The sequence below is a fragment of the Monomorium pharaonis genome, chromosome 11 (genome assembly GCF_013373865.1).
Source record: "Monomorium pharaonis isolate MP-MQ-018 chromosome 11, ASM1337386v2, whole genome shotgun sequence".
NCBI lineage: Eukaryota > Metazoa > Arthropoda > Insecta > Hymenoptera > Formicidae > Monomorium > Monomorium pharaonis.
Window position 1 is genome coordinate 5,835,404 of NC_050477.1, and position 12,808 is coordinate 5,848,211.

General features: G+C 34.2%; 2 protein-coding genes across 10 annotated transcripts; one reads left to right on the forward strand and one right to left on the reverse strand.

The window, feature by feature from the left end:
* The first annotated feature begins 204 nt into the window (after window positions 1–204).
* LOC105838150 lies at window positions 205–6,834 on the forward strand. Of its 9 annotated transcripts, none has more exons than XM_036293962.1 (8): window positions 205–346; window positions 404–487; window positions 707–878; window positions 1,421–1,656; window positions 1,723–1,851; window positions 2,486–2,714; window positions 3,298–3,508; window positions 3,643–6,834. In XM_036293962.1, the coding sequence occupies exons 5-8, from the start codon at window positions 1,764–1,766 to the stop codon at window positions 4,030–4,032; spliced, it is 918 nt and encodes a 305-aa protein (XP_036149855.1). In that variant the 5' UTR covers window positions 205–346; window positions 404–487; window positions 707–878; window positions 1,421–1,656; window positions 1,723–1,763; the 3' UTR covers window positions 4,033–6,834. The 9 variants fall into 9 exon arrangements, with proteins under 9 accessions (XP_036149855.1, XP_036149859.1, XP_036149854.1 ...); XM_036293961.1 differs by adding an exon at window positions 1,080–1,156 and having other exon boundaries at window positions 293–487; XM_036293960.1 differs by having other exon boundaries at window positions 293–487; window positions 707–1,046.
* Window positions 4,946–12,496, reverse strand: LOC105838148 (protein HID1). The gene is made up of 12 exons (XM_012683464.3): window positions 12,293–12,496; window positions 11,312–11,671; window positions 11,090–11,143; window positions 10,793–11,016; window positions 10,310–10,551; window positions 9,802–10,032; window positions 9,317–9,442; window positions 8,411–8,667; window positions 7,827–8,070; window positions 7,551–7,699; window positions 7,249–7,415; window positions 4,946–7,092 (listed from the first exon to the last, which is right to left on the reverse strand). The coding sequence occupies exons 1-12, from the start codon at window positions 12,356–12,358 to the stop codon at window positions 6,870–6,872; spliced, it is 2,343 nt and encodes a 780-aa protein (XP_012538918.1). The 5' UTR covers window positions 12,359–12,496; the 3' UTR covers window positions 4,946–6,869.
* Between the last annotated feature and the right edge of the window lie 312 nt (window positions 12,497–12,808).

Genomic DNA, 12,808 nt, shown 5'->3' on the forward strand with positions numbered 1-12,808 from the left:
TTAGCCGCGCCATATCGCCGTCTCGAATCGTCAAACTCGACGATCTCGCGCACACAGCTTCATGTGCGGCGTCGCCGACGGAGCAATGGCGGACGACGAGGAGTCGCGCGAAGATAAGTGATCTTTTGGTGTCTGTTATTGATGCGCGTTATCCGTAGCCCGTCGTCTATTAATCTCTTGTCTGTTTTTTTTCCTTGAGACTTTGTGAGGCAAATATCGCAGTGTCATATGTCGCTAAAAAATCGGACGTTTATTTGAGGGAGAGGAAAAGGAAAAGAGGGAAAACCGGATGACACAAGGATAATGCGCAACTCCGGCAGGACGAGAGTGTGAAAGTAAAGCGGGGGTAAGTGAAGACGTTGAACTCACGGTGTCTCGTGTTACTGTGTCACTACTGATGTAGGAACGAATGAATGAAACTCTATCCACGAACGTATCGACGTCTTCCGCGTTGGCGAATGGATCCGGAATGAGACACGGAAAACGAGTGAGTATCGCCTTTCCCAACTGGTCCTCGAAAAGACCAGTACGTTCTCTTGCGCTGACTCTTCAGACCTGTTCTTTTTCTTTTAGCCTCTTGCACGGCTTATCTTTTCTCTTCCCATTAGAAAGAAAAGAGAGAAGAGATAAACAACGCGAAAAGTTCGGATAAAAAGAACAGATCTTCTGTCTTATTTTTTGCATTTATAAATTTCTCCTTTTCCAGAATCGAGGTCTGCCCTAAACGCAAGAAATACAGCTGAGAAACACCGAGCGATCCCAATCTGGATTTGTTCTCTGCGCTTTATTCCTGCACTTTCTGTACTTATGGCAATCACTCCATAGGATTTTTCCCTTACTCCGGATCCTTTCTCCTACTGGAACAGCTGTCTCTCTGTGTAAAGTGATATTCATTTCTCGCGCACTGCACGTTTATGACATGTTCGTTATATATTTATCGTGTGATTGTATATAGAGAGTAAAAAAACAAGCAAAAGAGCATTCAATGACATTTTATCTCACCCATATGCTTGAGAATGAAAATGAATATGCAGGAGATTACAGAGGTGATTTATTATTTTCTTCCCCTTTATTTTTAGAAATTGACACAGATTGCATGCAGAGTTGCAGTTCTCTTATTAGATACCTGCACTACTTAAAAAAAATATATATATGTGTATGTATATAATTGAAAAAATTATTTTTTGGTTTGTGTAATTTTAAATATTTCTAATATTTAATACATCTTTTGATACAATATGATCTTTGTAAAATTACAGTTACAATATGGTCTTAAAATACAAGTGTTTTAGATGTATATTTTTTGAGTCATTAACTCCATTCTCTATTTTATCCATACAATATTTTCATTGTCCACTGTTTAGAATAAAATGCTAATCGCTTTGCTATTTAATTGATAAATGCATGTTTTTGCTTTCAGAACATCATGAATCATAACAATGTACGACACTAAAATAGAAGATGAACTTGTGCAGTAACGACAATAACTGCTTATAGCGGACGATGAGTAATAGACATCGGAGGCTGATAAGACGCACTTGTTCGAGATACATGATCAGCAGGATCTGGGGTCGACTCCAACAAACAGGAGAATTGAAGAGGAATGTGCATGAGTTATCGTGCATGATTCGTGTATCGTCAAGAAATTATTGTGAGGTAAGTATATTTATTTATATGCTGTAATTTAGAATGGACAATAAAACTCTGTTTTTGTATCACTAGCCGGCGATAGATTTCTGAACTCGCTACAGAGTAACTCTCTGATGCACTTCTGGATCAACAAACCGGCGGGCAGGTATTACGGCTTCACCGGCCGCCGATACCCCGTCACACCTGTGCCAAAATCACACAGTAAGTATGTCAAAGTACTGGTACAAATTCAAGTAATAGCCAACACAACACAGACTGGGATATAAAAATATGAAAATTATATATTACTCCACTCATACAATTCCACTCATATTTCAAATTATCACTTTATTATTCCAAATTATAGGTCTTTATCGTTATCATATGAAGCTTGAAATAGTTTGGAATTGTTTCTTTAGATAATTTTGTAGAACAAAGACGATCAATGAATGAATAAATTGATTGAAAAAATTGGAAGGAGAAACAAGGAGTTGTAAAAATCGCCATTTTCTGATCTTAGTGGAATCTGCAAAATATATTTTGCTTATTTATGAAATAAAAAGAAAATGTTTATTTAGCAGGAAACTGCAAGAAATATTTTAGAATCGATAATGAATGTTTTTAAAAAGGTTAAATATTATTCTTCTCATTTCAATATCAAATAAGGTAGCAAAACACGTTTTACAGGTTCTCATCATTAAGAGCAGAAAATGACAATTTTTACACCTCTTCTTTATAATATTTATATACTTAAATATCTATTAATTATTCTTTTTATTCCTTTTATCATTGTTTCATTTCATTATATTTCTTTGTTTTATTTTTAAATTGCCACTTTATTTTTACTGCTTTGCAGACCAATGTCGGCGCGGTGGCGAACTTAGTCAAATGGCGTCCCCAGTGCATTTCCGACTCACTCAGGTCAGGTACCATGATAACCTTGCAACCCGAAACTTATCACCAGCCGGTCCTAGTAATATCAATAACCCTCATCGAGGCATCGCTCGCTCGACCGCGCGAATCCATAACAACCGTCATCACAATTCGTCATCACTCAGCGCTGCCCAGCTGAACAACATCCCCAAGTAATTAATGAAAACACAAAAAGGTCCATTAAGAGAAAGGAGACATTCTGAGAGGAACATGCTCTTCCTATATACAGGGTGACTCACTTATACATATCTACCAGCAGAAAGATTACTTATAAATGATTCGCCCTTGGTTTGAACTTCCTATGAATTTAGTATATAAAGATACATGGAACTATGGCAGTACTAACCCTTAAAGTACACTAAGGGTCAATATGACCCTAACAAAGTTTGCCTTGAAATATCTTTAACTTAAAATGACAAAACAGGTCTCGATGTGACATTTGTTATTGATTTAAGATTTCTATTTTATTATCGAACAGTTGCCATACGCTCCAAAGCGTCAACGTTTCAGTTTTTTCTGACTTCAACAATTTTTTCTTTTCCAGACTATCAGATATCATTTTTTTATATATAAATTTTGCACTATAATTTTTTCAGACCAAAATAACCAATAACATCGCTACAATACTTCCTTATTTAGTTGGAGTTAATCTGACCTCATGTGTACTAAATGTTACAAACAGGAAGTGTGTACTCAAAGAATTAAATTTTCTTTTGTTTAACACGTTGTTCGCAGCAATGTCACCAACGCCAACAACAATCAGCTGATTCTATCGAATACGACTAGCGCGAATGGTACAGAACAGAATAGAAGTCTGCTAACGGGGAACGTTTTTGACTTACGGGAGGCCGAACTGGCCGGCTTTCGGCTGCGTTGTGGTATCTGGTCCACCTTTGCTCTAGCAACAGTTTTTGTGGCGGCCGCAAAATTCTACTTTGGTTATCGGGTAAGCGCATCTGTGTCTGCATTATCTTAAACTTCTAATTAAACTGTATTACAAAAATTTCCGCCATTCTTTGGCGTCTTTTTATTGTCTTCTCGCTTTATTTCACAATCGATTAATTTTCATCTTCGCGTTAGCAGGGTCCTGGCTTGGAGATACTCGTGTTTTGCGGATTACTAATATTGCTGTTGTCTGCCTGTTTATACTCGATCTTCTGCAAGTACAATCGTGACAGAAATTACCATCCTAGCAGTCGGTCGGAGCATAACGCTCAGATGCAGGAAGATCATATCGTCGCTGTGACGAACGCGTCTAGCATCGGTGACAGTGTTGTTAATACAACGACGACAACAGTGCCGACGACGACGGTGAGGCAAAACCCACCTCCTCCTTATCACATCGCTATTTTAATACCGCCGTCATCGCCGCCGTCATCGCCGCCACTCGTATCCTCGGAGGAAGCGTCGCCACCTTCGTACGACAAGGCATGCGATGAAATCCGACGACCCGACATAAAATTTAACTAGAACAGCTCTCGTTTAAGAATTCTTCCTTCGATATTTTTGTGTCCGCTACACAAGGCAGCACAAATCAATTCTCTAGATTTAAGCAACCATTCACGTCTGTGATAAGTGCGCAATGATAATGACACATCGACAACACATTGGGGGTTCAGTTCGGGAAAAGAAAAGATTCACGCGGCAATATTTTTTAGTGGGCATTACAGAGAAAGCCGCGCTCCGCCAATGAATTTCCGTTTGGTGCGGGTATAAAATATATTCTAATCTTTTTACTATACTTTATACTATACTTTACTATGAAACTGTGTGATATATATTTAACTTAGGTTTAGCCACAATGCAGCGCGTTGCTGGATGTTTGGTCTCGATCCATTCGTTTATTCTTCCGGTTAGGACTTCCACGAAGATAATCGCTCACATTCGAGTTTTCTTCGATATACATAATTCCAAGAATTCACTAAATTATGTTCGATTACGTAATTGTCTACATGATCTTATAGAATGATATACAAAAATGACTCTTGTTACATATACATACATATATATGCTTAGAGGCATATAAAAGAAAATAAACACACGAATTCAAATATGCAATTCGAGCCTGAGTGTGTCAAATTTGCAAAACGTATGCGTAGTTCAGTCGCCACTTACAATAAGCTGATAATTGGAAGTGTGCGTTTGGCGCACAATTTTAGTTATTGAGTAAATATAACTTGTTCAGTCCATCAAACACACTCATTACGTTGAGTGCTTTGCGACATAGAAACACGCAACATTTCACGCTAATCTGTAATATGGATATGTTAACGAACTACGAGTTGTGCGAAATGTAACACGATTTTTTTTTCCTCCATGAATGCATTTATGAGAAGATGAGAAAGAGAGAAAAAACGTGTGTATATGTGCTTGTAAATGATTGTTTATGTCATAACTCGGTATATTTAAGAACAGCTACATATAATACATGATGTGAGAACATCCCGTTTGGATGTTCTTCGTAATTGTAAATCGCAAGTGTACTGTAATGTACAAAACTCATTGTCATTTTTAACTGCAATCTTACAATCCCATTTTTATTTAAAAGATAAAAAAGCAAAATTTAAATTCCTCTTTTCTAAAATTTATGATAAAATCAAAGAAAAAAAACGATTGCGAATTTTATATATTTTATATATTTTTTTTCTCTCCATGCGATAAATTATTCATTCGTTCAAAAAAAAGGTATTGCTAAGCGAAAATTTAAAAAATATAAAAATTGGAGAGAGAATATGAATTTTGCTTGTATACTTTATTGGTTTATTTCTTTATCTTAAGGAACCTACGTATACATTCATTTTAGATCATAGAAAATCTAAGAAAGTGCAGTCTAAGACGAGCAAAAGAATGTAGGTTTTCCTATATCAAGTCATAATTTAATAAAATCACAATCGATTTGCTGCGCGCCGATGTTTCGTTTATAAAAAGCATTTTCATCGAATCCTTTTTTCTTTACATTCTTAATAAATGAATTTGCATACACGAATAACAAAAAAAGAAAGGCCGCATGTTGCGATAAGTGTAATAAAAACGAACCCGGAATTTTTATTATACAGATCTAATTTTCGCGAAAATGCGAAATAGTTTCCAAAATAAGCATTTAAGTGTTTAATTTACAGCTGTTTACGAAATATACAACAGGTGCAAAAGCGAATAAAATCATTATTTTGAAAAGCACAGCTACACATATTGCGAAAAATGAATTGTCTAGATTTAATAACGATAATCATTCTACGATATCGCCGGTCTTAATGAAACAATTATCGAATGTTTTTGTCTTTTTTTGAGAATATAATTATATACCTAATTGTTTTAGGAATAGTTATTATATAATCATCATTGATAATATAAATCATAAAACTGTAAAAATATAAATTATGATTGATAATAGTCAAATTATATATGTACATAAATATATAAAAATGCGAAGAAATGTATATGAGTAAAGTTTAAATATAATTTTTTTACTTATAGTCCGCTCTTTTGTAGTCTATTAAATTAGTGGACTTTTCCTTAAGATCGACGATATATTTTCCATTTACTGACAATATGTATATATGTATATTACTATGATACAAACGAGGTTACAGTCTTCGGGATACAATAATAATAATAATAATAATAATAATAATAATAATAATAATAATAATAATAATAATAATAAATCAGTATGATACTGATTGTAAACGATGTTTACGATCTTGTATACAGTACATGTGGTTACATCAAAATGAAAGTACTTTAAAGACTCTCACCGTGTAAAAAGTAATCGAAAACGAAGGTGCGTGTGACTTGGTCGCGCTGTGTCTCGTTAAATTGCGTTAAACATTGGTCAAAATTAACCGACATTTAATTGATTCTCCCTCTTTCTTATTTATTAAAAACTGATTTAACTAGAAGAAATGGTAACAACTATCGACGAAATCACTTAAATTAATTTAGGGAAATTAATTTTTTATTGGATTTTTGTCTTAATTAAGCCAAAAAGACGAAGAATCGATTAAATTTCAGTTAACCAAAGGATTTTAATGATTTAACAGGTTTTCATAAGATCTCAAAAAACCATTTTTTTCATAATTATACATGTTTAATTAAATTTATTAAAAAAATTAAAGTTAAAGACGTTATTTCTATATATCCTCGAGTTCTTATAAAAACAGCATTAAATCCTTCAGTTTTAATTAATATTCAAAAACAATAATATATGATACACAATAACGAGTTCGATGAGACTCTTTCTTGCGCACTGCCAATAAAACAGTATTTCAAAAAGTGCGAATGGTAACAAACCTTTTAATGATTGTTATCTAAACCCTCTGAATCTCGAATAGCTTAACATCCGTATCGTACCATATGGGTGGTTCGACATTTCTCAGATATATAACACCCCACATATACGTACGAAACCAAGCGGTCGTGCCGGCGTTGGCCTGATATCGCCTGATGAGGATAGGATGCGGCACTGGCAGCAAACCGACGAGGGTACCATGTTGTAGGAATTTCAGAATCTCGCTCTCGTCTGTCAATCCCCTGTTAAAATTAATAAAAGAGAACAATGTAAAACTATAACAAGTGTTGTTATTTGTACGAAGGATTCTTTAGCGGTATTCTAAGCACCACGGAAAGCGATCAATTCCGAAGTAGGTGACTTGTGCTTATTATTTATAAAGCAAAACGCTCACTCACTTGTCGATGCAGATCTTCTCGACTTGTGGAACAAGGACCTGAAGCAATCGCATGATAGTCTGCAGCGGCAGCTTGCTCTTCCACTGGTATACCCAGTCGCTGGACGGTACCCACTGGTTAACATTATTGACATTGTTTGCCTCCTCGGTCACACGAATGCCACCCCTCTGCGTATCGAAGAAATTTCAATTATAATTGTCGATCGAATTTATTAATCAGATGTTTGTATCGATCTTTATCACTGTTACATATTAATGGATCTTTGATTAGAAGTAAACAATTTTATATTTTTCGTTTCTTACCGGCACTACAGAATTCTTAGTCGTGTTCATCGATTCATCTGCGATATCGATCTTGCTATCCGATAGATTACTGATTGATTTACCAATATCAACACTGGCCGATGGACTCAGTGGATGCGCCGATTCCTTTTCCGTCATCTTTTCGATACCTATTCAATAAATTTATATTACCTTACAATTTAAATCTCTATCTCTATGAAATAATATTCAATGTCCTCCTTATTCTTAAATGTAAATCTATAAATTTAGTTAACCCAGGTCAGTATAGAAACTCACCAGGAGTCTCCAACAAGGATGCCTTCAAAGTACCGGGTTCGGCAGGTTGCGCAGGATGTGATCCTTCCATCGCAGCTTCACTGACATTCTCGTTTGACGTACTCGCAGGCATGTGACGACGTTGCCTTTTACTAAGAGACTTCGCAATCGTATTGCAATCACTAGGTAGATTGGCGAGTGCATGGAACACTTGCCGTTTGCGTATTATAGTATAAACTAAATTACTGTTTCCATCGAATTGATACTGAAAATTAAAAACAATAATAGGCCTAATTTCATATACTGTTGAAAAAATATATATATTTCTTAATTATACCATATATAGTAAAAATAAATAACAACATTCAAAATATAATTTTCATTCATTGAAACACATCCAAAAATTTTTTTCGAAAATATTTCCGTCAACATTAAAATTAAAGAAATTTATTAAGAAATAAAAAATAAATAGCACAATTAATAAAAAAAAAATAACTTCAAAATTTGTGACTGATAACACTACATAAATTATACTTTTTCAAGGCTTGTATATTTGAATGAAAAGAGAGTAAATGTTTAAATTATCTTGCATGTGAGCAAATTACCTGGATAATATTGTTAAAGATCTCAAGCAAAAAGAACACCAAATGGTGATTAGTGGGCGCCGAGAAAAGGAACCACGGTGTACTAAATGCCTCTAACAAATGGAGTAATTTTGTACTAGCTACCATGGACAGTGTTTTAAGGTACGGCGAGACATTGACTAGAATTGTTAGTAGACAGTCGAACAGTGGTTGTAGTCTCTGATGGCCGGTCGTAATAATTTTATGGAATACGGTGATTAAGAGATCGGCATGCGTTCCTGAAATGGAATTATTTAAGTTCTAATATTAATAATTTAATTATACAGAACCACAAAATTTTTTTAGAGGTTTATACGGATCAGACCAAGTATTTCTTATAGATTTTAAGTTACTGAAACCGAATCCAAAGCCTGTTTAACTTCATCACGTCAGGTTTTTTATTTATCCGAGAAAAAAATACCAAAATCAGAAATAAACACCGAGTAACAGGTCGTAATCACCTGAAACACTGCTCGTTTACTCATGAATTAATAAACCCACTTGTGAGCCTTGAATTCATAAACCATAGACTCACGAACTCTGAACCCATAAACCTATTAACTTATTCAATTTACTTAATGTTTTATCCCCAATTTTGGTGTTTTTCTTGAATAAATAAAAAACCTAACGTGATGAGGTTAAACGGGCTTCAGATTTGGTTTCAGCGATCTATAATCCGTAAGAAATATCTGATCTAGTCCGAGTAAACTTTCGAAAAAATTTTGTGGTTCTGTGTTATTGATGATCTTAATCATTAACTTTACAATAAAAAAATAGACAAATCTACAATCTGTAATCACGCTATTACTTTTCTCAATTAAAATAATAGTAAAAATCAGGTTTCGATTCTTAAAATCGTCGGCTATGATATAATTGATATTATTATACCTGTAAAAACGGGAATATCCATAGGCACTGTAGCTGTATACGGCTTATTCAACCTCACCCCGAAATTACGTTCTCCGCTCAATAGAAGTAAAATAAATACACCAATGTGCATTAAACCAACTCGTGCTAAAAAAAAATAGAAAAACTAGAATAAATCTATTTAATTAAATAAATAAATTCATATATTACTCCAATTATGTCTTAAGATGCTTCTACTTAACAATTATATAAGAACTTGTTAATTAAAATTTTATTTCTGTAATTTAAATATGCAATTAAAAAAATAATCAAATTAATATTGTGTGCTGTCTCTTAAAAAAAATATTTAATATCGTATTGTATATTTACTACCTCTAAAATATACTTAATTCTTATATATCAAATATCTCAATCTTTTTAAATAATATTTCAATACATTACTTTCTTAATACTGAGTCGAAATAATATAATACAAATGAGCAAAAAAAGAGAAAGAAAAAACTTACATTGATCAGCACGCGAGTCGTTTAAATGATAAAGAATTGGCACGAGAACCTCGAGAACATCTGAGCTCTTTAGCACGTAATATAAGAACTTCTTGTTGTAATCACACATCTTCCAAAAGAAGACTAGCAGTTCCTGATGAAAGTGCACTTTCTTGGTCGAATTCGGCAGATACGTTTGCATCAATGGATTGTTCAACAGTCTAGTAATACCCTTCAGAACAAATAGGAAATCTAAAATGGAAATAAAAAAAATAATGTATCTTAATCTCTTTCCATGTCTATGTAATCTAATTTTCCATTTTTTATTGCTATATATTTATTTTTAATGTAAAAATTAGCATTTAATTAACCAAAAATTTATCTATCGCAAATATCAAATTTTTAGATCTAAAAGACTTTAATCTTTTTCATTTATTTTATTCTCATTTATCAATGTTATATTGCTTTAACAAAACTTGAAATCAAAGTCAAAAAATAGAAAACGTATATGATATAAAAAAAGCGTTACCTTCATCACGATGAATTCGACTTAAATAATTAATAAACAAATTATCTCCGATAGCCCCCTCCTCTAATGGCGCACCACCAGTGGTATCGTGATCCAAAGTTACAATCAAAATTTGCAGCGCGACATCAACCAGCGGTTCCAAGGAATCAGTGAATAACAAGTGATTGTATGGCACTCCATATCCAACAGGATCATATGCACATACTGTATTCAAAAGCGATGTAAACATGGGTAAAGCGTGTCTGTAATTGTATAATTTTAGCACAAATTAAATTAAAAATGGCATATGGTAGCGACATGGCATATAAATATTCTACATATGTATTAATAAATTGTAATACTAATCAATTTGATATTGAACCTCTTTATTAAGGAAAGGAGAAAAAACTATTGATTAAAAATCTTGCATACAAAACTGCAATATATAATAAATATAAAAATATATGCATATGCGATTATACTGAATTAAACAAAATAAATTACCTGTTTTCACTGCTAGTCAAATGCTGAATCCACCTGTTCGGCGTGATCGACAGGTCTGTCGGCGGATTGTACATGGTTTCGCTGAAACATGTCAACAGGAGCTTCAATAATTCCGTGCGATTGGAATCGAGGATGGGATACCTGGGTGGCGAGTATGCAAAGCCTACACCCGCTTCCCAGATATATTCGCAGCTGTCTATTGACTGCAATTCATCGGCTTTGTCCTGGGAAAACGTTATAAGGCATAACACGTTTCGCGTTTCTTATCAAAACTCTGATAGAGTCGGAGAGACTTACCGGACCGGATTTCCTGTTTGCAGCTACAGTAAAGTCAGGGCAAAACAATAGATCCTAAAACAAAGATGGATTTGAAACTCTACACAATTGTCTTGTAGAGTGGATATATTATATTTAAAATATATTTTCACTGCATACATTTAATACACACATACATATTTAATACACACATGCATTATTTAAATAACATTCAATACATTGTTTAATTTAAATATTTCTTACACAGAGCGCATTCAGCAGAGAATGTGCCAGTGGTAGACTTTCCTCGTCATCTTTACCAGGTAAACTGGACCAAAAGAAGCTCTTCCAATCGGGATCCTCAAATATGTAGGGTAACAAACGTGTCAGCAAGCGACAGCAGTTAAGGACAGTTTGATGCTCCCTCTGAGTCCTGCAGCTGCTATCCACTGCCTTGACTAACTTCTCGACTGCCTTGTAGCATAACGTAGCTAAATTGGAAGGCGCTTCTTCCCTCAATACACGAATCTCTGCAGCTGGTATCAGAGTAAAGATGTCCTGAACATTGGTCACATTCTCGGACCAGAACTGATCCCAGAATATATCGTCAGATGCCTCGATTATCTGTTAATACATACATAAATAAAGAAATTTGTATAAAGTAATATGATAACTCAAATATCTTAGAAAAATTTTTACATTAATCTTCAACGTTTCATAACAGCATCAAAGTTTTATCATAAAATAATTATGATAATTTAAAAAATTTAATATGATAAAATATATTATGTACAGATATACAAAGAATAGAAAAATCTTTATTATTGCATATCACTATTTTCACAAATGTGTATTATAACAATCGCTATTGCAATTTAATAGATCTTAAACCTGACAGATTTGTATCAAACTGTGCATCAATTAGAGATTAAAAATCAATCAGAACAAAACAAGTTAAAATTAAAATTGCTTGATTGTTCAAATTTTAATCTTCAATGCTGTAGCTTTGATACAACCTTGAGACAATGTTATCATGTTTTCACGATCTATACCAGCGATATCAATTTTGACATGGTAACAATCTGGATTTCTTCAACACATCAACATTACGTACAATAATAAAAAGTACAGATCTTCTAACTTGACAAAGACTTATTGATCGCCAATTTTGTCAAGAAATCATGTTTTCATCGACCTGCCGACTGATCATATGTTATCCGTTAGGTAAACAAGCGATGTCCCTACCTGAGTTTTCGACGTCAATTGCACTACGGCCTTCCGGAAGTTCAACTTTGTGTCAGCATTGCCCATGGTGTTCTTCGTTGTCACCGGCAGCAATTAAGATTCGTCGTAGTCGAGAGGCAGTGAAAACGCGTCGCTGCGCTTTAAACGAACACCCTTGTCGCCATGTTTGTATTGTGACAACTCGGCGTCACAGTTTTATAGCTAAACTGTGGCTAAACTGTGTCGGCGTCGGCGGAGCTGCCAACCGCATTATCTTTCGCGCGAAAAAGACGAATAGAAAAACGGGATTAGATTCTCGAACAAACACCGGAAATACCGGGAAGAGGAAAGAATCAAGTTTCAGTGTTACATTTTTTTAAAACATACATAAGAAGCCCGACTTGATTAAACGGAATCCATATTGAGATTGTATTAATTAATATAGAAAAATTTATTTTACATGATATAAATTATATATTAATTTATATAATACTATTACTTACATAACATATATATTTTTCTTCCTTAGTGTGACGT

Coding starts and splice junctions, on each gene's coding strand:
- LOC105838150 (XM_036293962.1), top strand. CDS start 1,764: ATGCACTTCTGGATCAACAAACCGGCGGGCAGGTATTACGGCTTCACC. Junction 1,852..2,485: donor ACCTGTGCCAAAATCACACA/GTAAGTATGTCA, acceptor ACTGCTTTGCAG/ACCAATGTCGGCGCGGTGGC. Junction 2,715..3,297: donor CAGCTGAACAACATCCCCAA/GTAATTAATGAA, acceptor CGTTGTTCGCAG/CAATGTCACCAACGCCAACA.
- LOC105838148 (XM_012683464.3), bottom strand. CDS start 12,358: ATGGGCAATGCTGACACAAAGTTGAACTTCCGGAAGGCCGTAGTGCAA. Junction 11,672..12,292: donor AATTGACGTCGAAAACTCAG/GTAGGGACATCG, acceptor ATGTATTAACAG/ATAATCGAGGCATCTGACGA. Junction 11,144..11,311: donor CTCTGCTGAATGCGCTCTGT/GTAAGAAATATT, acceptor TCTTTGTTTTAG/GATCTATTGTTTTGCCCTGA.